Source organism: Oryx dammah, unplaced genomic scaffold, assembly GCF_014754425.2.
Source record: "Oryx dammah isolate SB20612 unplaced genomic scaffold, SCBI_Odam_1.1 HiC_scaffold_18, whole genome shotgun sequence".
In the NCBI taxonomy this organism is placed as follows: Eukaryota; Metazoa; Chordata; class Mammalia; order Artiodactyla; family Bovidae; genus Oryx; species Oryx dammah.
The window spans coordinates 60,402,482-60,428,002 of NW_024070202.1; the positions used below are offsets into that span (position 1 = coordinate 60,402,482).

At 41.1% G+C, this 25,521-nt stretch overlaps 1 protein-coding gene across 3 annotated transcripts in view; it reads left to right on the plus strand.

Annotated features, from left to right (window-relative positions):
- Positions 1-25,521, plus strand: part of ELMO1 (engulfment and cell motility 1) — a 568,433-nt gene that overhangs the window by 172,286 nt on the left and 370,626 nt on the right. For all 3 annotated transcript variants that reach the window (XM_040260178.1, XM_040260181.1, XM_040260177.1), the window contains exons 5-6: positions 6,611-6,661; positions 14,521-14,690. In XM_040260178.1, coding sequence (XP_040116112.1) covers positions 6,611-6,661; positions 14,521-14,690 — 221 coding nt within the window. The remainder of the gene's footprint in view (positions 1-6,610; positions 6,662-14,520; positions 14,691-25,521) is intronic.

The following is a 25,521-nucleotide window of genomic DNA, read 5'->3' on the forward strand; positions in this document are numbered from 1 at the left end:
TATTTTAGGGTATTTCTATCCTCCTTCTCAAATGTTAGACCTGTAGTCCTCTGTCTAGAGGCATTGCTCTGTAACCTAGCAACCGGCATGTCATATGTGGTCCTCAGTTATTTCCCTCAGCCCAAAGATTTGAAGATCATGCACATGGACACATAAAGGATAGAAAGGATCAGGTTTACAGTGAAAAATCAGCCTCTGTGATGACTGAGGAATGGATGCAAAGAACAGCGTTATTTCTTGGTATTATTTACAAAGTAAGGACCCGATCACATCAGGAGAGAGAGACAGTGACAGACAAAGGCAGAACCAGAGAAAAGGTCCTGAAGCTGCCTGGACTTGAGGGGTCTGGTTGTGAGTGCCCCCTCCCCCTCTGACCTCCTGCTTTCCTTTCTCAGTCACAGGCAGGGGGTAGAATTTGGAATTTTTGACCAGGGAATAATTCTTAATATTGCCTGGCTACATAGAAAGTTGGCCTACTGAGATAAACAAATTTCAGAAGGAAAAATATGACAACAGTGACATTTTTCTGAGGAATCTTATTATCCAATCCACACAGAGGCCAAGTCACTGAGCTGGTTCTGTGAAGAAGCACAAAGACATCCTATGGAGATGCTTGTGAATGTCAGGGGCTAGTACAGTCTGCCACTGCTGGGTGGCAGTAGCTGTGACAGCGGGGTTTAGCAGCTTTCACTGGGCCCCTTGTCATTCTTCCCGTACATTGTGTACTTTAGGACATTCTCTGCAGAAATGTTCTTTCTGCTGCTCTCTCTTCTTCATTTTTGAGGAGCTGCCATTAGTCTTGTTTGCCTTACTTTATTACCTTGAAATTCCAAACACTGACTCTAAATATGCTGCATAGTCTTATGAATTAGACCGGGATGATTCTAAACTTTACTGTGCAGCAGAATTATTTGCAAGCATAGTGAAAATGTAGCCGCTGAGGCCCCTGAGTGTGTGGCTTGGTGGGCTGGGGAGTCCCAGAAATCTGCATTTTAATACTCATGGTGATTCTCAAGCCAGTGGTATGAAGATCCCATGAGAATCAGGGATTAAAGGCTGATTTCCCAGAGAGGGGCATAGGACAGTTTCTTGGCTCTGTGAGTTGATGAATGCATTCTTTAGTTTTGCAGCATCCCCCTCTCTGTTTGGAGGGAGGGAGTTCACTTTTTGTTGTTGTTGCTGTTCCTTCCCCCACACGCTTTTCTTTAAAGAGCATATCTTTTTAAATTTTTGTTTATTTATTTTTTAAAATTTAAAATTTAATTTTTTTCTTTGGCCACACCACAAAGCATGTGGGATCTTAGTTCCCCAATAAGAGATCAAACTTGCAACCCTGCATTGGAAGTACAAAGTCTTTTTTTTTTTTTTTTCCTTAATCCCTGGACCATCAGGGAAGTACCCCTGCCACGCACACACACATGCTTTTATAAGTCATTTAATGATGTTTCTTGTCTGGCCTGAGAAGGGTGCTTCTATTGAATGCTGCTGGATTGATCTTGTTGAAATCTGCTTACCAAAGGTCACTGATATAACCTGTTGCTCAGACAAAGCTGGCTAGAGTATTACTCACTTCACTAAGGAAGAATGGATCCATGCCAGCTGGGGCAGCGTATCAGCGGATGGAGGTGAATTGGTCAGGGTAAACTGGAGGGAATGGACAGGAGGTAGAGGGGCACAGCCAATGGGCAGGATAAGTAAGTAAAATCACACACACACACACACACACACACACACACACACACCGCTTGCTGGATGCTTGGAGGACTGCATCAAAGAAGTCCCTTCTGAAACAGACGTAGAGGCCCAAGAGTATGATAAAAGAGTGGGTGCCAGGTCCTCAGCCTTTGATGTGGAGCATGCTGTGTGCCAGACCTCCGCTCAGCCGTGCTGATCTGCTGATGGAATAGGCGTATGGTTGATAGCATTTGTTATCCCGCTGGATATGTGCTGTTGACTTCCTGAAGTCTGAGACTCAGGATCGCCTAGATGGCACTATTATTTTTACTGGCTGGATTACATATAGAGACTAGCTCAAAACAAATAAGCATATGCAGCAATGTGCTTTTTGGATGTTATTTTTGCACTTAATAATAAACTTTTTTCATGAGCCAACAATAAGCTAACTTTTTTCATGACTGTTTGCAAGGAGCCATTCTCTGTCCTAAGCACTTTAAATGGATTATTTCAGTTAATCCTCAGAACAGCCTTAGGAGACAGGTGCTATCCTTATTTTACACACGAACAAGCTGACACTGAGGGCAGCTATGTCACTTGTACCGGATTCCCCAGGTAAGAAGTGAGATGTGGATCTAGTTCAGACTATCCTAGCTGGAAACCCAACTCTTCAGTGATGCCCTACACTGTCTGGATGGGACTTATGAAATAAGAGTAAGTCCAAGCCTTTTCCTGTGTTTACATCCCAAGTTTGACTTCCTTGGAGAGCAAAAGGCTTCATCATCAGTCAGTGGCATGAGAGGTGGCATCCAGGGGATTTTCTTGATGGAAAAGTCTCCGAAGTAGATGTCTACCACTGGCTCTTTCTTTGAGTTTGATCTACGCTTCTGTTGGGACCTTAAAGTTTTTAATGCATATATTTGTGGCTTTTCTGGTTTGTTTTGTTGTTGTTGTTGTTATCTATTGTTCCAAAATACTAAACACTGATTAAAAATGTATTTTGGGGATAAGGAGGAGACAGAAAGCAAATCAGCTGCCGGTTGAGAAGGGATGCGTGCTGCTCTCAATGTAACAGTCCCATTTTGAATGAATTCTAGGCCAGGCACAGCTCATACATCACATCTGGTTCTTGCTACATTCTCTAAGCAGTGACTGGTTCTTCCCATTTTAGATTGGAGTGGTTGAATAGCTTGCACTGAGCTTACAAGGTGGTGTGAGTCAGATGGAATTTGAACCCAGCCCTGCCTGTCAGTGGTTTTGACACTGCTTTTGTTTTAAATAAACAATCCTCAAGACCCTTTCTTCAAAGAACTCATTCTTGGATCCCAGAAAGTCAGGAGTCTGTGTCGAAGGAGTCAACCTGGAGGTCAATTGTTTGAGGTCACCCCAGCCATACTTCCACCCAGTGCCTCATGTCCAGGACATCCCGGGGAACACCCGGGAATCTGCAGAGCATTTGTTAATACCACACTTATTTCTTTGCTCTCATATATGGCAATCAGATGATGAGCTCACCCCTCTAATGATGAATGCAAGGTCTAAGTTGTTTACCTTTTCCAGAGGGAGCACAGCCTCTGATGTCGTCTGCCCCCCACCCTGAGGGGTTTGAGTCCCCCCTCCCCCTCCTTGATGTTGGGCAAATAACTTATCTTCTTGGCAGCTTTGGTTGCTTATCTTTAAAGTGAACATAAGATTATTATGATGGTTAAATAACCATTCCAACAAAACCCCAAATCCCTCACGCCAGTGCCTTTCAATAAATGTTAATTTATTGCTTTTATTAGGAATGCTTCATCACCACTATTAATTTTCACGAGGAGAGATTATTGCTAAACCTTCCTGGCCTCTTTATACCCTCTTTTCCTGCTTGATTTGTTACTTGGGAAGAATGAACTAGGCTCCCTTTTCCTCTTGGGAACGAACCTGCCTTTGGTCTTAACCTCAACAGGTATGCTAATCTGAGGGTTTAGTTAGCTGTCTGCTGGTTATCATTCTCAGGTCTGTGTTCCATAATCACTAATAAAGGAGATATTTTAGGCTTTCACCTTCTGACTCCTTTATTTCTTGATTCATATAAAACCTGAGCGGGAAAGATGTAGCTATCTATTTGGCTTCCTTAATATTCTATAATTAGTATTTGTGGTTTTCCTCTCTATTTCTCTTAGAGGCATAGAATTTTAGAGTTGAAAGATTTTTTTTTAAAAATACTGAAATTCATTTCACCATCTCATAACTGAACCGGGCTGCCCAGTGGTCATTCAACCCTTGCCTACACACTTCCGGTAATGAAGACCTTGCTCTCTCAAGAGGTGGCCCAGGGTGTCTGGCTGGGGATGCTCTAAATTGGGCTGAAATTGCCTGAGGAAAGTTTGGATCCAGCAGTGTGGAGCTTTCAGGCCTGCCTGAACTCAGTGTAAAACGTTCAGATTAGGATTTCTTTGGGAGAAAGTGCTGGCCTGAGGCCTGCTCGCTTTCAGATAATTGTTCTAGAAAATTCATTTTCCAATAAGTCATCAGAATTGGCTGAGGGCGAGAGTGAGTATTCTGTGTTTATGGCATCTCATTCTGAGAAATTTGCTACTACTCCAATGTGCCTGCTGCATCTTGAGCAAATTCTAGCTTGTGGCTTGTCGGAAATGGTGCAGAGGAGATTGACCCACAAGGCACTTTATTAACCTCCTGGCTCAGTGCTCCAGGGTGGGGGATGCGGTGGTGTGACTCCCAGAAGGTCAACTCCTGAAAGCTGAGCATGGTGCGTACTCTGGTGGCAGAAGAGAAAACTGCCAGTGAAATTCTCCTTTCCATGCCAAAGATGCTAAGTGAAAGCTTCAGAACGCTCACTTCCAATACACTTGCTGAGTGGAGATGGACCAATTTGGAATCTGCTCATATATGCTGTTTGTTCTTAACTTCAAGGCAATGTTCAATAGAAACCAGCAAATGTTAAGAAACCAGAAACCAGATTCCTTCTTAACTTTTTTTTTTCCCAAAAAAAGAGAACAACTTCATTGAGATAATTCATGTACCAAAAATCCACCTGTTAAAGTGTTCAATTTGTTGCTGTTGTTGTTGTTGTTCAGTTGCTCAGTCATGTCCAGCTCTTTGCGACCCCATGGACTACAGCACACCAGGCTTCCCTGTCCTTCACCATCGTCCAGAGCTTGCTCAAACTCACATCCATTGAGTCAGTGATGCCATCCAACCATCTCATCCTCTGTCTTCCCCTTTTCCTCCTGCCTTCAATCTTTCCCAGCATCACGGTCTTTTCCAGTGAGTCAGCTCTTTATATCAGGTGTCCTAAGTATTGGAGCTTCATTATCAGTCCTTCCAATGAATATTCAAGGTTGATTTCCTTTAGGATTGACTGGTTTGATCTCTTTGCTCTCCAAGGGACTCTCCAGAGTCTTCTCCAGCACCATAGCTCAAATTCATAGGATCAATTCCTCGTTGCTCAGCCTTTTTTATTGTCCAGCTCTCACATCCCTACATGACTACTGGAAAAACCATAGCTTTGACTATATGGACCTTTGTAGGCAAAGTAATATATCCACTTTTTAATATACTGTCTAGGTTTGCCATTGTTTTTCTTCCAAGGAGCAAGTGTCTTTTAATTTCATGGCTGCAGTCACCATCTGCAGTGATTTTGAAGACCAAGAAGATAAAGTTTCTCACTGTTTCCATTGTTTCCCCATCTATTTGCCATAAAGTGATGGAACAGGATGCCACAATCTTTGTTGTTTGAATGCTGAGTTTTAAGCCAGCTTTTTCACTCTCCTCTTTCATCTTCATCAAGAGGCTCTTTGAGTCATTGGCTTTTAATTCTTCAGTTCGTTGGATATCACTATATTCACAGATTTCTAAAATCATCACCACCATCAATTTTAGAGCATTTTCATCACCCCTGAAAAAAATTCATGTGCCTGTTAACACTCACTCCCAAATCCTCCTCCATCAGCCCCTTGAAACCATTAGTCTGCTTCCTTGTCTCTATAGATGGACAAATGAAATCATAAAATACATAGCTTTTGCATCTCAATTCTTTCACTTAATGTTTTCAAGATCATGTGGTAGCATGAATCAATACTTTGTTTCTTTTAATGGCTTAGTAATATTCCACTGAATGGATTTACTATGTTTTGTTTATCCAATCATCTGCTGATGGATATTTGGGTTGTTTATACCTTGGCCATTATGAATAAAATTTCTCTGAACATTCAGGTACAAGTTTTCGTATGGTTATATAGTTTCGCTTCTCCTGGGTATATATGTAGGAATGATTTTGCTGGATAATACTCCATTTAATAATCTTTTTAAATTGCTTGTTTTGATTGCTGTCCTTGTGTCCCATATTTCTATTCTCTGGGTTCATATTCACTTCTTCTGTAGTGTATGCTGTCCATGATGATATAAAGAAACAGAACAGAAATAGACTCGCAGACATCAAAAGCAAACTTATGGTTACCATAGGGAAAAGGGAGGAGTGGAGGGATAAATTAGGAGTTTAGGATTAACATCTATACATCACTACATATAAAATTGATAATCAGCAAGGACCTGCTATATAGCACAAGGAACTCTATACAATATTCTGTAATAACATATATAGGAAAAGAATTAGAAAAAGAAAATATATGCATATGTATAACTGAATCACTTTGCTATACACTTGAAATTATCACAACACTGTAAGTCAGCTATACTCCAAAATAAAATAAAAATTAAATTAAAAAAAAGAATTGAAGGAGGAAATAATACATCTGGGACCCAGTTTAAAGTTCTTTGTAGAAAGAATTAAAAATTATTCAAGTGAGAATAGACCGAATCATATGAATGCATATTATTTATATATGGAATCTCTGCTCAGTGATATTTGCCTTTGTGTTCTTCTTTCCCAAGCTTCCACTTGAAGATTTACAGTTTTCTTTTTCTTTTCCAGAATCGAAATGAAATAAAAAATGGCACTATCCTTCGATTAACCACATCTCCAGTAAGTTGATGCTTGTTTGTGGTTCTGTGATTTGCAATTTGTTATATGTGATTATGGGATATTAATTTTTCAAGGTAACTCATGTGAAGCAAAAGATTTTTGAAGTGTTCCCCTATTCTGGAGTAGCAGGAAGGCCCCCCTTCGATTTCCTGGCACAGAAAAGGAAGTTTTTGTTCCAGGTTATGTGCAAGTAAATTCACTTTAAAGTTTGAATTTTGTGGTCATATCAACAATTCTCATAATATAGATAGGATAACTCTACCCTGCGAATTGGTTTTACCTACCTACCCACAGATCCACCTAAGACTATCTGAACAAACAAAGCGAACACAACTAGAGACATGCTGTTAAACTTCCCTTGAAAGTCAAAAGGTGTATCTGTCTGTGTATGGAAGAGTGAAAATGTTTAAGCATTTCCTAAGGTTTGGTCAGTTATTGTGACAATTCATCAAATATAGTTTAAGAAATATTTGCCGCTTATGTTGTTTCACTGACAGCTGATCCTAGAAAAAAAACCCTTTCAAGTTTTCCAAATAAAAACTGCTAAACAAAATGCTACAGTATATTTAGGTTACTGTAGCCAACTGTATTGCTTAACTTGATCTTTCTTACTTGCTTATAGAGACTTTGGGTAGTAACATTAGCATATTTAAACTATGTTTTTTTCACAGTGCATTTTATCACTTTCCTAAAAAATAATCTGCACAAAATACACCAAGTGTTACTATTTTCACTCTGCATATGTGATGAAAACTGTGTCTAGCTCTCATTTTCAGTTTCCACTGAAGCCATGTGCTAGGCTAAAAATAAATTTAAAAATTGGGAAAAGCATCTGGCTAAAATTAAATTGTGGGTACTGTAACCACCACACATTCTTCTTGTTGAAAATTACATTAGAGAGGCTTACAAACACCTAAACATTTTACCCAGTAACATCTTGAGCCTAAACACAGTGATGGGCTCAATAGAATATGCTGCTGGAGTTGGCTAAACTGGCTTTTGGTACCTTCTTTCCCACTTAAGGGAAATTATCATTCGCACTCATTTTTCAGTGACTCCATGTTGAGCCAAGACATTTTTGTCTGCCTTAGCACTGACCTTACTTCAGTCAGCATGAATTCATGTTAATTTGACCTTTAGAGACCATAGTTTCATTTGGGTTTTGTATTTCCTATATATCCTGTTGAAATTATTCATCTGGTTGATGGGCAGAAAGAGTATACCTTACTTTTGTTTCATCTCAGAATGAGAAAGGCACCACTTTTTTTTTTTTTTAATCTATGCCTTGGCTTCATGAACAAAATCTCTGCAGTGCTAAGCTACTCCTTGCAAGAAGGTTAGGTATTTGTCAGGGTGAAGTTTCTCAGCATCCAGAAAGCCAACGTGCTGACACTGTGGTGTGACTTGGCCTCACTGGGGACCCTGGAGCTTGTGCCTTTCGTGCACCCAACACAGTGAAGGGAGACGTGCAAACACCAGTGCACGAAACAACACTCTACAAGAGAGTCCCCCTGCAAGAGACTAGTTTACATTTTCCAGACAATAGTGGTCCCCAAAGTTGGCTCATTGGTAGAACTTTAAAAATGCTGATGTCTGGGCCTTTAAAGGGAAGCTGAATAATGACATCTTAGAATAGGGTCCAGGCACCTGCACTTTAAGTAAGCACTTTATGGTTTGACTGTAGCCATGGAGTCTAGCATTGGGAATTACTCTATAAGCAAGATATATTGGATCTTTAAACTTTGTTTGTTGCTGGTAGATTTTCTTTTTAAAGATTTTGTGTTTGACTGAAAAAATATGGGTCAGCATATGCTAACTCTTTCACTTCTTATATACACAATAAAAATATATTTTTGAAAGCTGTCTCTATTGAATTTGCAAGGAGGTGTTAGAGTACAATAAAGAAACCAGCAAATGGTGTTGTGCTAACTTTTACAAGTTTTTGTATCTACCTCAGCTGCACTCTTTCTGTAGCCACAACACTCACACTTGCCCACACTCATAGATGCATGCATTCACACACTCTTGTTTTAGGTAATGTGCAGCTCATGTCCACTCTATCAGTGGCATTTTGATGGATTTATTTTCAGTCTTACTCTGTTGTAAAACTATTCTTTCTGGATTATTCCTAACAAAATAGGGCATTAATAAGAAAAGATTTTTTAAAAACTGCATAGTTATTCTTTTAATAGCCCAACACTTGGCATATGGTCTTCCTCTATGTTGCATATCTTCAGACAATCTCTCTACTGACCATCTTAAATATATATCCTTTTAAGATGCCATATCCTTATCCATCCCCCCAGTAGTATGAAAATATAGCCATCAACCCACCCCGGAAATGTGTGTGAGTATGTGTGAGTTTTTGAGCATTTAAAGGTTTGAAGACCTTCAGATTATGCTGCTAAGTAGTATTTCCTTGCATCTGTCATGATAATATTAATAATAGCTATGGAAATCTAACCTGAGGTCACATGTTGCATGAAGCATGTTTTACATAAATTTTGACTACTGTTCCTCTTATTAATAGAAGAAGCCTAGGCTTCTAGACCATTGTTTTCACATTCCTGAAATTTTTGATTTGGAAAGTTTTTATAGTAAATATATTTGTAGTTTTGGAATATGGAAAGCCATTCTAAGTTCTAAATAGGACACAAAACTCAAAAGTTACAAAGAAAAAGATTAATAAGTTTGATTACCAAAAATAAAAATACCACCACAGAACTTTAATGTTTGGGAAAAATTCCAGAAACAAAGTGAAAAATAGCAAATTAAGAAAAACTATTGGCAATGTAAGTAATAAATGGAGGGTTCAGTTCAGTTCAGTTCAGTGGCTCAGTCATGTCCGACTCTGCGACCCCATGAATCGCAGCACGCCAGGCCTCCCTGTCCATCACCAACTCCCGGAGTTTACTCAGACTCACGTTCATCGAGTCAGTGATGCCATCCAGCCATCTCATCCTGTCGTCCCCTTCTCCTCCTGCCCCCAATCCCTCCCAGCATCAGAGTCTTTTCCAGTGAGTCAACTCTTTGCATGAGGTGGCCAAAGTACTGGAATTTCAGCTTCAGCATCATTCCTTCCAAAGAACACCCAGGACTGATCTCCTTTAGAATGGACTGGTTGGATCTCCTTGCAGTCCAAGGGACTCTCAAGAGTCTTCTCCAACGCCACAGTTCAAAAGCATCAATTCTTCGGCGCTCAGCCTTCTTCACAGTCCAACTCTCACATCCATACATGACCACTGGAAAAACCATAGCCTTGACTAGACGGACCTTTGTTGGCAAAGTAATGTCTCTGCTTTTCAATATGCTGTCTAATTTGGTCATAACTTTTCTTCCAAGTTAATTCCTCAATTTGCAGGATCCCTTGTGAATAAATAAACTGCCCCCAAAATAGATGGTCCAAAATCTATAAACAAAAATGATCTCTTTCTCTCTGTCTATAAATCTATATATTTATCTATCTTATCTTGCCAAGCAGGATCTACATAGACCTATATATAGCTATATAGCTATAGCTGTGAAAGAAGAAACTCAATCTTCCTCTGAAAAAACAGATGAAAATTTACACTTCTTGATAATTAAGGCACGAGGCAAAGATGCTGTGGGGTCAAGAGTATAAATTGGTACAGCCTTTTTGGAGGGCCATTTAGCTGTATTCACCCAAGCTTAAAATGCATGTGTCTTTGTTCTGACAATTTTACTGCTGGGAATTTATTCAATAGATAGTCTCACAAAAGCAGTGTAGGATACACACACACACACACACACACACACACACACACACCCCATACACATCCATACAGGGCTGTATGCATCATTGCTTTCAATAATCAAAAGCTGGAACCTATTAACTATCAGTTGGGACTAGTTAAATGCATTAGGTGATGACTGCGTGACAGAATACTGTGAGATGTGAAAAAGAATGTGGCATGTGCTGCCTCGGAGGCACCTCAGAATTTTACTAAGTGCCAAAGCATGTTGCAGAACATGGTGTGTAGAGTCATCCCCCTGATGCACAGGGAAAATAGGTATATGTCAATAAAAGAGGAGAAATAGTTCCCAAGGAATATCACAAGAAACTGTTAGCATTATGCTAACTCTTATTTTTCAGTTTATAACTTCTGATAATACTTACATTTTTTGTACCATGTGCTGCTGTTATTTTATTTTGGCTGCACTCTGTAGCATGTGAGATCTTCCCTGATCGGGCATCGAACCTGTTCCTCTTATGGTGGTAGCACGGAATCAGCCACTGGACCACCAGGGAAGTCCCTGCTGATGTTATTTTTAATTAAATAAATCTGCAAACAAATTTCTTAATGTCACTATAGTATATGAGAGATGAATCATGACATTCCATGCTAAAACCTTTCCAGTATTCCAAACTATCAGATTTTTAAGAGCCCTTTTATGTATGACCTGAACTCTTCTTGCCTCTTATCCCTCATTTTGGCCCATGTGGACAAATTAAATAAAATTGCTTATCAAGGATCTGCTGTTGCTTCGTCAGCTTTAAATGCAACCCTGCCTTCTGCTCTCTTGCATTTGGGGAACTGATATTAGAAGCATCTGGGTTAGAGAGCCTGCTGCGCTGATTTGGGGGGCCAGTTACTGTGGCAAAAAGAAAAACAGTGTTACCTCAGTCATTCTGTGGATTCAGGTTGTCAGAGATTCTTAACAGTCAGACTGTTAATGATTTTTTGAACCAATTTCTTTTTCCTGAGCTGAGAAACCCAAAGCAAATGGTAGGATGTCTTAAGTTCTGTTTCTTGCCAGCGCCCTATGAGCTTAACACAGAGAGAAGCCAGTGGAAGCTTTTAGGCAGAGAGGGGACAGGATCACTCTGAGTGCTGCCCCGGAACAGATAGCGAGTGTCAAGGGGCTGGGTTAGGAGACAGGGCTGCAGTGCCGGTTGGAGACGATGGCACGGACTGCCTGTCTGGTCTGGACGTGGAGGGTCTGAAGGAGTGTTGGAGGGCGAGCCCCAGCACTTCCTGATCCTGGGGCTGTGGTTCTCCTTGTGGGAGACTGCAAGGATGTCCCTGGTGTTTGGGCACAATCAGTAGCAGTGCTGCGTACTGGAATAGAAAGTTTAGGAAGATGAGGAATTGGAGATGCCTGTCCTGTGTCCATGAGGATACGTCAACCAGGCAGTTAGGAGTCTGTTAGGGATACTTAGGTGTGCTGAGGTCTGCTGAGAAGGTAAGGAGGGCCAGATGAGCGAGGTAGACAGGGCGTCATGGAGATGTTGTCTGGGTAGAGAGGGGGCAGTATGGAAGCTCGTGGATGGAGGTGAGGAGGAGAATGTGAGGTGAGGTGAGTGGCAATTTTAGACCCACTCTTAATTCCAGAACTGTTGTGGAAAATGGAAGCAGTGAAACGAGGGCCTGGCTGGAAGCGAATTGACTCAGTGTACAAAGGTGTGACAAATGTACACACCTTTTCACTTGTTTTTAAAACAGGGTCTGTTAGAGAGGTTTGCAGCTGGACCTGATCTACTGCACAGAGACTGATGTACAAGAGAAAGGGGGACACAGTAGGGGCAGAGTGCCTGAGAGGTGAGAGGGTGGCCGCTCTAGAGCCGGGGATGAGGGGACGATTGACCTTGGACAGGAAACGGGTCGGGCGCATAGAATCAGAAAGAAGCAGAGCAGGAGCATAGAGGCCCTGGGGCTGTGTCCTTGCAAACAGCAAGCTGAAGGAACTCTGTGCTTTTTGAAATAGGAAGATGCAGAAATTCCTGACCGATTACTTTGATTTCCTCAATAAAATGTAAGGCAAGATCACCAGTGTGAGGGAAGCAGGAAATGAGGGAGTTTAAGGAAAGAAGAAAAAGTGTGAAAGAGTCATTTTGGAGGGAGCTTCCCAAGTGGCGCTAGTGGTAAAGAACCCACCTGCCATTGCAGGAGACTAAGAGACACACCTTCAGTCCCTGGGTTGGCAAGATCCTTTGGAGGAGGGCATGGCAACTCACTCCAGTATTCTTGCCTGGAGAATCCTGTGGACAGAGGAGCCTGACGGGCTACAGTCCATAGGGTCACAAAGAGTCGGACACGACTGATGACTTAGTACGCATGCGGCAGACATTCCAGGAAAACTTGGTTGGATTGCTGGGCAATATTGTGTGCACATTTGAAAATATCTGTGAACCTATAGACTTTTTTGATTACTTCTTAGTTGCTATCATGGACCCAGAACCACTCAGGAAATTCCATGGGAAAAGCTTATTTAGGACATTAAAGAGCAGAGATGGTAAATATTTGGCACACATTACTGTGTATACCCATTCTGTGTCCACTGGTGATCCTTCAGAGGCTGTTTGCCTCTGAGCTTGGGCCCAAAACTTTCTCATCCCAGGACATTAGGCAGCCTCACCATGCTATTTGAGTGACTCAAGATGAAACTTGTTTTCTATCCTAGGACAATGCCGGAAAATAATACTTACTCTCTGATACAATCACCCGCACAGCTATTAGAGTCTTTTCCAGTTGTTCTAACTGCTTGGAAAATCAGAACTAAGGCTATTTTATTTTTTAATAATGTAAAATTTTCCCCAAATATAAAGATATTACAGACCCATGGAAAATTTGAAAAGTGAAGCTTGCAACAAAAAACTATGCAAAACATTACAATTTATCAATAACAGTGGGCTATATCTTGATTTGTTTCCTTGGGTCATGTTTATGCAAATATGTGTGCATTTATATATTCATTGCTTCCAGTGTTTGAATGTGAGAGCTATTTTAAGAGCTCCAAAGGTGCCACACATTTGTCTAGATGTTTAAATTCATCCTGTCAGTTAGGGAAGATCATCACCACCCAGGATTCCTCCAGCTCTGCTGCTTCTGCTCATGAACTTCTTAGGCCACCTGGCCCAGTCTGTTTGCCTGTCCTCACCTCCTTACATGCTCCCTTTTGCCCTCCAACCCCAGGCACACTGGTCCTCTTTCTGTCCCTGCAGACATCCCAGGCGTGTTCCTTCTGGTTTTCCTTTGCACCAACCATTTGTGCTGCCCAACATACCTCCTTGAGGCCCCTCCCCAATGTGGCTGAGTTTTTGTCGATTAGACAAAATGTTGCTTTCTTAGGCTGCTTGTCCCTGAAAACCACATAATGTGAAGACACGTTATTATCTAGACATTCAGATCCTCGAGTATATTTCTGTCTTGCATGTAGAAGCCAGGTGCCAATGCCTTAAAAATGAGAACTCTAATTCTAGGCAAAGCTGCTAATGTGGTTTTAAATTATTTTTTGTATTTTTGTTTGCTTGTTTAGTTACTTTGTTTTAAATTCATGCTGTAAATAACTAATGCACATGAAACACATGTTGTTGAAAAGTGGAATTTACAAGCTCCGTTGTGTTGTGCTGGAAGATTTTCAGTAACCCTGAAAGATTATTTGGGTGTCTAATGATGCTTTTGAACATTCTGTGTAGGCAGTTATTACTCAGAGTATTGACTGAACGGCTGAACATGCTGTATAAATTTGTGCAATTGCTTAATTAAGCAAATAGCTTTTTGTCATTTGTAGATAATAATTTTACTTAAAAAGTAAACATTCTCCCCCTTTTCCCCTCCACACTGCCATACCCACTCCATTTCCGGGGTTTTACTGTTCTTGGGCTCTTGCTTTTCCTTGAGATGGGAATATGGCTCCTGTCAAAGAAAGGCAACTGATTTTCATTGTGAAATTGACAAGCATTGCCTGAAGGTGAAGTCATTATGGTTGGAAACCTCCCTTGGTTTGTAATACTTAACTTGTGCATTTGGCCTTTGTTTCTTCCTTTTTTTTTTTTTTTTTGATCTGTGGTGGTTTCCTCTGTGAACACTCTTTGCTTTGTTTTTCTCTCTGGTGAGGCTCAAAACGCCCAGCAGCTCCATGAGCGGATCCAGTCATCGAGTATGGACGCCAAGCTGGAGGCCCTGAAGGACTTGGCCAGCCTTTCCCGGGACGTCACGTTTGCCCAGGAGTTTATAAATCTGGATGGCATCTCTCTCCTGACACAGATGGTGGAAAGCGGCACCGAGTAAGCACTTTTTATCTAGACTTCATTCTGGGTATACTTTCCTTGTTCTTAGAATTTCTAGTTTTAAATACCAGAAATTGTCTAGGCTCAGGAAAAAAATGGCGTTTAAGATAGTGTGTGGGGTGTGGTTTTGTTAACGATCACTATGTTCTCCACCCACCAACTAGTCAGTATCTAACACAGTCTGAAATTTCAGATTCAGAAGGAGAAATATTAGGTCATTATCTCTAAGGGCCTTTCCAACACAAATTATAATTCTTTAAAATATAAATCCCTCACATCCTTTGCTTATCTGCAAAAAGAATTTTCCTCCCCTGACTCCATTTTTAAAGAAAGTTAGAATACCTCCTTAGATTTCAGAGTCTTAAATCAGGTCTAAATAGCATCCCTAAAGTAATTGGTTTTTTTACATTAACATTTGACTGATCAAATATATGTATTTAGTTATTTACCATTAAGTACAATAAACATTGGGCTTCCCAGGTAGTGCTAGCAGTAAAGAACCCATCTGCCAATGCAGGAGATGTAAAGAGACATGGGTTTGATCCCTGGGTCGGGAAGATCCCCTGGAGGAGGGCACGGCAACCCACTTCAGTATTCTTGCCTAGAGAATCCCCCGTACAGAGGAGCCTGGTGGGCTACAGTCCCTAGGGTGGCAAAGAGTCAGATATAGCTGAAGCAACTTAGCATGTATGCACAATAAGCATTTATTAGGTACCCACTGTGTACAAAAAATTAGAAGTTGGGAAAATTTTACAAGATGTGAATCTTGCCATCCAAAACTTTTTAGAGGCAGAATTCAGTTGAGGTGCAATTCCTCTTGAGGACTGGGAGTCTAGAGGTTGGACCAGTTATATCTCATGGAACCTTACAGGAGGGTGTCAGTTAGACCTTGTGGGGATGCTGAGCCAGCCAACTACATAGTAATATGCCAAATGAATAATGTGCAGAGCTGGGGTAGGTAATTATTAGGAAAGGACAAATATCACTGAGAACTGCAGTTTAAACCTGGGTCATTTAAATCTCTCTTCAGTATGTGGTGATTTAAAGAATGACCTGATGACTGTACATAGTAGAAACCTGTCTCAGCCCACTGCCTTCCTTCCTTCCTTTCTTCCTTCTTGTCTCCTCCTACACTTGGCATTATTTAGCCTCTGCTATTGGCTAATAAAAGACTTTCTTTCTATTTCAAAAAGTATGTTCTATAATAATAGAAATATCTCCTATATTAGAACATTCTCCAGAGTTTGGAGTTGGGGGGGTCTTACTTCACAGACAAGTAGAGAAAACATCTAGGAGTGAATAATGGAGGGGGGGGGAGTCTAATTCAAGAGGACTGTGAATCAGGATTGGGTGATCTGGAAAGGGTCAGTTGTAGACAATATTATCTATTTTGTTGTTGTTGTTCAGCTGCTCAGTTGTGTCCGACTCTTTGTGACCTCATGGACTGCAGCATGCCAGGCTTCCCTATCGTTCCCTATCCTTCAAGTCTCCCAGAGCTTGCTCAAATTCATGTCCATTGAGTCAGTGATGCATCCAACTCTCTCCTTATCTATTTTTAAAATGATGACTAAAACTCGGCTTATGAAATTTTTGGCAAACATGGAGTAGGACGGGGACTCTCAAATTCTGGATGTTATCAAAATCCAAAGTGGTTACTGTAAATTGGAGTTGGTGCTTGAAGCAGCAACTTGAAGGGAAGTTGAATAAGTTTAGCCATCCATGAGGCTCACCCACGGAAAAGGAGAAAGAGGATTCTGTCTGTCGGAAGCTCCAGGCTAGAATCCAGTGAGGAGGGTATCAGATTCCTCACTTCTTGTTACCAGTGGACAGTGGATTGCGAGTTGTGATTACAAGCACGTTCACTGGGGACTGTGGATGACTTCATGAGCTTGCCATGCACGGTAGGCCCTGTTTCACACCCATTACCGCTTCTGGTGGGATAGTGAGCCCTGGGAGCTTCTGCCTCCGTTACAATTGTAACATATTAAACAAAAACATAAATGTGTTCCCGCATTTATTGATTTATCTAAATCTCAGCCATTGACATATCAAAAACAATGTACCAGAACCAGTTTCAGTGGAACCTGCTAATATTAGGTGGTTCTGCCACAGATACCTAAGTATCCAGGGGCTTCTCTGGCATATTCAGAATGACATTGTGTTAATACTTCCAGGTTTATTAGAACTGCAATCATAATTACAATTACAGTGGTCCATACACTGAAAACCAGAGTGCATGGGATTTGTACCCTAAATAGAGGACTGGAGCTGAGCTCCAGAACCTCGGGAGGTTGGCAGTTATATACTTGACAGTGAGGGAGAATGCATGCTGGGAGCTTTAATTTTTTAGTTTCTCATTATATTCATTTGCTAAGGCTTCTGTAACAAAATACCACAGAGCAGATGGCTTAAATTACAGAAATTTCTATTCCCACAGTACTGGTGGCTGAAAGTCCAAGCTCAAGGTGTTGGCAGGCATGGTTTCTTCTGCAGCTCTCTCTTTGATTTGCTAATGGTCACCTTCTTCCTATAGGGCTTCCCAGGTGGCGCTAGTGGTAAATAACCCACCTACCGATGCAGGAGACTTAAGAGACATGGGTTGATCCCTGGGTCTGGGGAAGATCCCCCAGAGGAGGACATGGCAACCCACTCCAGTATTCTCGCCTAGAGAATCCTATGGACAGAGCAGCCCAGAGGGCCACGGTCCATAGGGTCGCAAAGAGCTGGACATGACTGAAGTGCCTTGGCATGCACGCCTTCTTCCTACGTCCTTACAAAGTCTTTCCTCTAATCAAAAGCATCCTATGTGTCTCTTTGTCCAGTTTGCCTCCTCTTACAAGTACACCAGTCAGACTGGATTAGGACCCTAAAGGCCTCATTTTAACTTAATCACCTCTTTAGAGGCTTTATCTCCAAACACTGCCCCATTCTGATGTATCGGGGACAGGAATTCAGTATATGAATTTCAGGGGATACAGTTCAGCCCATGACACTCATCAAGGAAACACTACCACTTGTGCTTGAGAGGAGAAAGAGTAAAAACGGATACTATGTATGGCCTTGTCAACCTTAGTGGTTTTCATCTGTGCTGTTGCCTTACTCTGTAATTTATCTTGACTTACAGAGTGGCCTACAGAATGAACATTGGGGACAGCAGATCGGAATTATATCACTAGGTTTCACATGTCAATACTGAATTTACTCTATGTGAACCACAGTAATTGAATTCTTTTTTTTTCCAAAGTGTATCATACTCATTCATATTTTAATCATTTATAATCTGTAAGCCATCCCAGTTTGTTATGTGCAACTTGATTGCAGATGGATGAACAGAACTCAAGACCAGATCTTGAGTGTGTTCTGGTTTGCATTGTCTCTGATACTTTCCCTTCACACTGTGTTACTGGGAAGGGAAGATATCTTTCTGAATGACCTTGGTGTGTGCCCTCATCACCATTTTGCGCATAAGTTCAAAGTCACACTACTCATAGGGAAGGAGTAAAGAGGGCACCAGAGCTGTACAACCTTCCTGCCTTCCTTCTACAAGGTCTTGCCATTCATGCTAGGAAGCTGCTCATTTGATAAACAGTTATTTTCAGATCTTTTGCTCAGATAAAAAGGAAAAGAGAAGGACCTTTTTGTCAGAGGGAAACTCAGCTTCTCAATTAAACTTAAACAAGACTTTAATTAATTAAAGGGAAACCTTTGGAATAGAAGCTGCACAAATTAAATAGATCCTGCAATTTGGAAGGCATTTACTTATGACTCCTGGGCAGACTTCCAGGTGGGAAAGGCAGCAGTTTCCTGAGCAGGACCTGTGGAAATTTTTAGGAAACACTGAAGAAATGTAACTGGAATTTTTCTTCTTACTTTGAGCTATAATGAGATTCAAAGATTGCTTGCCTGCTTGCCATTACCCAAGGCTGAGCTTTTTAACGTCTTTCCAGCTGGTACCAGGAGAGACTACAGGGAAAAAATGAACAACAAAGGAGCAAGAGGCAGTGACACTTTGGCAGAACACAGTGTCTAAAACTTGAATTTCATTTTTCCATTCTTGTATAATTTTGAAATTCCATTGCTAGTTTCAGCTTGAAAGATAGATGTGGAAGCATATACATTTTTGGGGAAACTTGTTTCTCCAGCCTGAGTCAGGAAATGGTATCCATTAAGGAATGGGCAATTATTTTTGTTTTCTGTGTTTGTTTTTTTTTAAGGATAGATATTAAAGATTCTCAGAAATGATGTATTTTGTTTTATTTGAAAGAAAAAAAAATTGTACCTGTAACTTTAAATCCATTGTAGTGAATAACACTGCTTTTCTTAGGGTTTTAATTAAACACCGTGTTCTTTGTCTATGCTGCTGTGCACACACACAATTGGATGGTTTACTCTGTGCCCTTTTGCTGTTCAACAATCAGAAGAACAGAGGAACATTTCCAAGAATGAAAGGGCAGGATCCTTCTAGTTTCCCACTTGGCAACATGACAGGCAAATTACGCCCTTGGAATATGAGTAAGCAGTAGCACTACCCTGGGCAGAAAAGTTAAAAGAGTGAAAAAAGTTAAATCCATATATTTACCAAAAACTCATTTATTTATTATTTAAAAATAAATGTAAGTAAGCAGAAAGAAACAAATAAGAATCATTTGTCTTCTGCCTTACCAGAGGCAAATATTTTTAACATCTGGGTGTATATTGTTTTTGTACATTCTTATAGATACACACACACACACACACACACACAGGCTTACACACATATACACAGGTTTTACAAAAGTAGAATTATAATATTAATGGTCTCTGTAATCTGCTTTTTGAACTTAGCAATAGTACCATGTCGTTAAATATTATTCCCTTTGTAATTTTTGTTATCTGCTTATTTTTTATTGGAGTATAATTGCTTTACAACGTTATGTTAGTTTCTGCAGTACAACAAAGTTAATTACTATATGTATATACATATATCCCCTCTCTCAAGCGTTCTTCCCATCCCCCCATCCCTCCCCTCTAGGTTGTTGTCTGCCTATTAATTCATTTTTAAAGCTCTGTTGAAGTGCAGTTGGTAAGCAGTGTAATATGATAATTTGAAGGATATGCAGAATGGAATCAACCGTTCCCCTACTGTTGGATATTTACTGTTTTGAGGTTTTATTATGATTGTGAACACTCTCTCATCAGTTTTTCTTTCAGCAGAATCTTTGTGAATAATTATTTTATTGAAATAAAATTACTAATTCAGTGGATATGCACATATTCAAGCTGTTTTAAAATAAGAACAGCCCCATAGCTTGCTGACATGTCCTAATTTGTACTTTACCCTTCTTGTAGGAGTATGTCCATTCCTAACACTCTGGGCAATACTGGGCTGGTGTTTCCTTAGGGATTCCTTAGGGATTTCCTAAGGAAAATAGCAGTGAGGTATTTGAGGAGTTTTCACTAATCTGGGGAATTTACAAGTACTTTTTATTTGCTTAGTTGATGTCATTTCTCTAAAATTTGGCTATACTAGCAACAGTGCAAAGAGTCCACTAGATATTTAGATATCTCTAAAATAACTATGGGACTCTTTCCCTTAAGTGGACTTCCCTGGTGGCTCAGATGGTAGAGAATTCACCTGCAATGTAGGAAATCTGGGTTCGATCCCTGGGTTGGGAAGATCCCCTGGAGGAGAGCGTGGCAACCCACTCCAGTATTCTTCCCTGGAGAATCCCATGGACTGAGGAGCCGTCCATGGGGTCACAAAGAGTCGGATACGACTGAGTGACTAAGCACACAGCACAGCAAAGCCCTTAAATAATTGTCTTAAAAACAAACCACGTTTGTTGTATAAATTGTCAGTCTCCTCCCCATTCTGTCATATGGATGACACAGATGAGGATGTTTGGGTGTGTGTATAGCTATGTGTGTTGTTTATATAAATTGTCACTGTTAATATAGAAACAGTTTCATACTAAACTTTGAGGATTCAGATCACTTTCTGCTGGCTGGAGTCAGAGTGGTGACTGTGTGTCAGGTGTGGAAATTCAGTGATGATCTAAATTAAGCATGCAAAAGGATGTCTTGGCCTTGATGTTGCCCGGCACCCACACTTGAGAATGGGTTTCTAGGTTTTATTCATTTAGCTAAGTATGTGTTCTTTGAATGCCAGATATTCCTGACACTGGGTTAGACACGTGTGTGTTGTTAGGTGGGGAGGGGGAGGACACAGTCGTGCATATGACAGTTTGGGACTATGTGTGACCTTTTTTGTCTTCACACAAAAGATACATTTCTTTTTTGAAAGTGACTTTGCTAAGCTTCACGGACACAGATTATTGGCTCTAACTCAGGCTCTTGCTTCTGAGAATTCAGTGTTTCTTATAAACCATGGTTGTTGTGGAAGGTCCAGGCCAGGCCAGATTGATCAGGGAAACTCTGCCAGCCGCCAAGTGCAGGTCACACCATGCGTGTCCTGTACTTCACCTCGGACAGAGGCCACGAGGAGGAGCCAGCGGCTCCCCAGGCCGAACCAGAAAGAAGCAGCTCTGTGTGGTCTGTGGGCCCCAGCTGAGAAGCTGGCTGAGTCTTCCAGCTCCCTCAGTCTGCCTTCTTGGCGCTGCAGGACACAGAGCTCAGGGAGTTTCAACAGGAGCAGCCCTTCTGGGGCCCTGCCAGGAATTTGCATCACAAACGCCAAAGGGGCTGACCTTCTTGGGCTTTGTTGGGGGTTGTGTGGCAGAAAATTCCTTACGCTGAAACTCCGCCTCGCCATCCCTTTTTGCTTTGTCTCTGTGTCTTTGTCCATCACTCTTGTAATAGAAATAAGAAGGGGTCATACAGCCTGTTTAAAGGAGAGGTTGTCTTCTGCTGGGGAAAGGATGCCACAGCTTGGGCTAAGGTGAGGGGCTTCTGATCACTGTGAAGCATTGTCTTTGGAGAATCATTTGTTCTCCTGATTATGTTTCTTTTAAAGTGGATGTATATGGAGACAGAGAGAGAGGGAGAAAGAGAAGGAGAGAAAGAGAGAGAACTTCAGATAAAAAACAGACATCACAACAAAAAATTCCTCTTCTGCTTATGTTTCTCTGAAGCCAAGGTGAGGAAGTGGAGAAGTGAGAAACACTGAATTTCTCTCTCTGTACTCTGGTCAAGAACTTTCTAAAGCCAGAATCTGCTACAGGGGTAGCGCGCGCGCGTGCGCACACACACACACATACACACACACGCTTATATATATCTAAGGATGCACAGGCCTGAGGCCAGAAGGTTATTTTGAAAAATTGCATTAATTGCTTTATATATTTCACACACACACACATCTCTGACAAAGATTAATTTTAAAGCAGTTCTCTTAAAAGATTAACTGACCCATAGCAAAACATTTTTAGAGTATATTTGAACAGAAATCAGTTAGAATTGGTCAGTGCCGAACTGGAAGTGGTTAGGGACACGCTATCCACAGGAGCTAGCTGGGGAGGGAAGAGTCTCTTACAGAGAAGAAGTGGAAACAAGCAAGGGCCTTGTTAGACTGTTAGTCAAGTCTGGTTGCTTGTCCTTAGGTTTCCACTTCCTAACCTGGAGGCATTTGTAGGTTTCGGGTTTTGGATTGATTATGTAGGCAGCCAGAGTATTAGAGCCGCCTCCTCTAAAGGGTGGCTTGTTCAATTTGTTTAACAGTTCCAAATTTAATGGAAAAGTTGCAAGCTCAAGTTTCACCAGTTGTCCTGATTGTGTCCCTTCCAAAGATCTAATCCCAGAGAGCCCCTTGCACCCAGTTGTCCTGCCTTCTCCTAATTGTTGCAGGAAGGGGGAACTTTTCCAGGTCTAGACAGTAGGTGCTTGTCGAACACTCAAAAATGAATTGTTCTAGGAGACACAATACTGACAAAAGAAAAAAAACTTTATTGGGAAGGGGTGCCTGGACAGAGAGCAGCAAGGTGGTACAGGAACCCAGAATAACTGCTCTGCCCTGTGGACCACAATCTCAGGTTTTATGGTGGTTATGCTTAGTTTCTGGGTTGTCTCTGGGCAATCATCTTGCTTGTGCACATATTTGGTCTAATTCAGCATACTTCCTGGTTGTGCATGCAATCTCTCAGCCAAGATGGATTCCAGCAAGGATTTCGGGAGGTTGGTAGGACATATGGATTGGCTTCTCTGCCCTCCTTTGGGCCCCTCCTGAATTCTCCTGGTTAGTTTTTGGTGGCAGCACTTTCTTCCTTATTGGGACCTCCTGTTGCGAGACAACTCATGTAAGTTTCAATCACTGGTTCCCTAGTATAATCTCTTGTAGTCTGGAGCTATTCCTTAATCTTTCCTTTTCTCTCACGGCTTTGACACTTTCAAGATCATAGGTCAGCCATCTTTAGAATATTCTCCAATTGAGGTTTATTAAAAGGTAGTTAATTAAAAGGTAATTATTAGGGAAAGGTAAAAGCATGGCTTTCATACAGATATAAAATTGAGCATATGTTACAAGAATGTATGTTATTCATTTGATATAAGGGAACTTAGCAGATGTTTTCACCGGTTCAAAGGAAGAGTCAAAGGACACAAATTTGTATGAAACAGAAGAATGTTGAATTGCAATAGAGACAAAACTAGTTTTTCACCTGCAGGGAAGAAGTTAGTTAATTCACCACTAGACAAAACTGTGGACACTAATTTCCCTCTGAAACATGCTAGAATATCACAAATGCTTGTGTTTGTTTCTTTGCATCCTATTAATGACGCATGATATCTCTCTTATTATTGATGTTCACTTTGACCACTTGTTAAGATAGTGCCTTCCAAGTATCTCCCAGTAATGCTTTTTACCCCTTTTGTAAATAATTAAGAGAGAATCTTGAGTAGTTACCCATGGGAAATGGAAAGTGGTACAAATCAGATTTATATATTTTCCCCTAGAGATTTAGTTCTTCAACAGTACCAGCACACTACCTTTAAAGCAGTGTAGGCCCATTTGTTTTTGTTTTATTCCCTGGGCTATAACTCATCACCATTATTATTTATCTTGAGGCTTGGTGTGTCCCCAGTATGGCTTTGAAAACTTCTTCAAGCTGTCTTCTGTGTCCTACCTTGGTTCCCATTATTCTTTGAGCATTTCTATACTTTCTGGCTCAACGAAATGTTCTGGTCTTTTCTTGCCCCAGTCCTGCCCAGAGTCATTTCTCCAAGGAGCCCCAATTCCTTTTAGTGGAGGGTAGTGTTTGGCTCTTGGGAAAGGGCCCAAATGCTCAGGCTTGCCTCTCCATGGCCACCTACTTTTACTCTGCCCATGGCAGTTTGAAGGAGAAGAAAAGGAAGCTACTATAGATCTGGATGAAAAATGTCCTCCAGCCATCTCAGCTAAAAAAGGACATTAGAGCCATCAAACCATAAACCACTGAGGCTGCACCCCTTCCCTGTGCAGATTCCTGATGGAGAAAAGCAGGATACTGGCCCTACACAGCTAAGTGAAAGGAAGGTCCCCCAGTCACGTCCAACTCTTTGTGACCCCATGGACTGTGTAGCCCACCATGCTCCTCTGTCCATGGGATTTCCCAAGCAAGAATACAGGAATGGGTTGCCATTTCCTTCACTAGATAGTTAAGGTGCATATAAAAGGGATGATTTCAATGAGCCCAGACTCTTACATCTTCTAGTACTTAGAAAAGCACTAACTCCACTAGCTTAAGAAGTCTGATTTGTCTTGAACAGTAATCTTGATGTTCTGACTACTGGTTTTTGTTGCAAAAATTCCTTTGGATACTGATTCTTCCCTTAAGGCCTTGGAGCAGTCCCTCAGAAACAATCTTGAGAGGCTGTACTATGGGCTTAAGTCCAAGTCCTTCAAATAGAACAAAACCCTCAACTTTTAGGTAGTGCATTTATTTGGTGTATATATATATACACTGAATAGATATATAATATATTAATTAATTATATACATTATTTATTGATAAAGCTAAGTAAAAGAGGAGGAAGAGGGGAGGAAGAGGAAGATCACATACATTTTTAACTCCCCAGTTTTATCAAATACTAGATCTGATCACCTCGTGGTCATTTGGGTTTCTAAAGTGGTTACATTTACATTTATGTGGTTGAAATGTGAAATTTAACTTCTTCTGAATTGAATACCTACTCTGCAGGTGCCTGATGGTATAGTTAGTAGTTGAGTTACAGAGCCAGCCTTTGCCTTCATGGTGCTGGAAGGGCTGTGAGATGTCCTAAGTCAAATGCCTAGTGTATTCTCAGCACTGTGGACATGGGTGCCACACTCAGTCCAGTCAAGGAGGGGAAATCAGAGATCAGGGAGGCTTCACAGAGGAGCCTGGAATGAATGTGGGGTAAGGTTTAGCTAGTTTGACAAGGAAGGGAAGGGTATTCCCCCAACTGAGGGAAGAATACACTTAATGCCAGAGAGATTTGGCAGGCTTGAGGAATGGGAAGTGGTTATAGGGATAGATTCACTTATTACCTAATTTTTTTGACCTAATCTTTAGTTTTTTAGATGCATAAGTGTCCTATTTTGCGGACAAGTTTTGTCAATTATTTATTTTTTTGCAGGCTATGATCCTTGAGGTCCAGCTGTCATCCAAGACTGCTGCACTGTCTCATAATGTCTTCCTTCAGAAGAAGCTTTTTTTTTTTTTTTTCTCTGAGAAAAGAGGAAGTAGAATTAGTGGGCATTTTACCAAAGAAAGATAATCAACTATTTCTCTCTTGTTGAGCATATACTTAAGAACAGCTGGATTAAGGCTTTGGGGCTCTACTTTTTCATTGAAAATATGCTCCCCCTTATTTCTAGTGATGTCCCCCTTAGTTGAATATATGCTCATTCTGAGCCAAAGGGAGTGTTTTTGTTGCC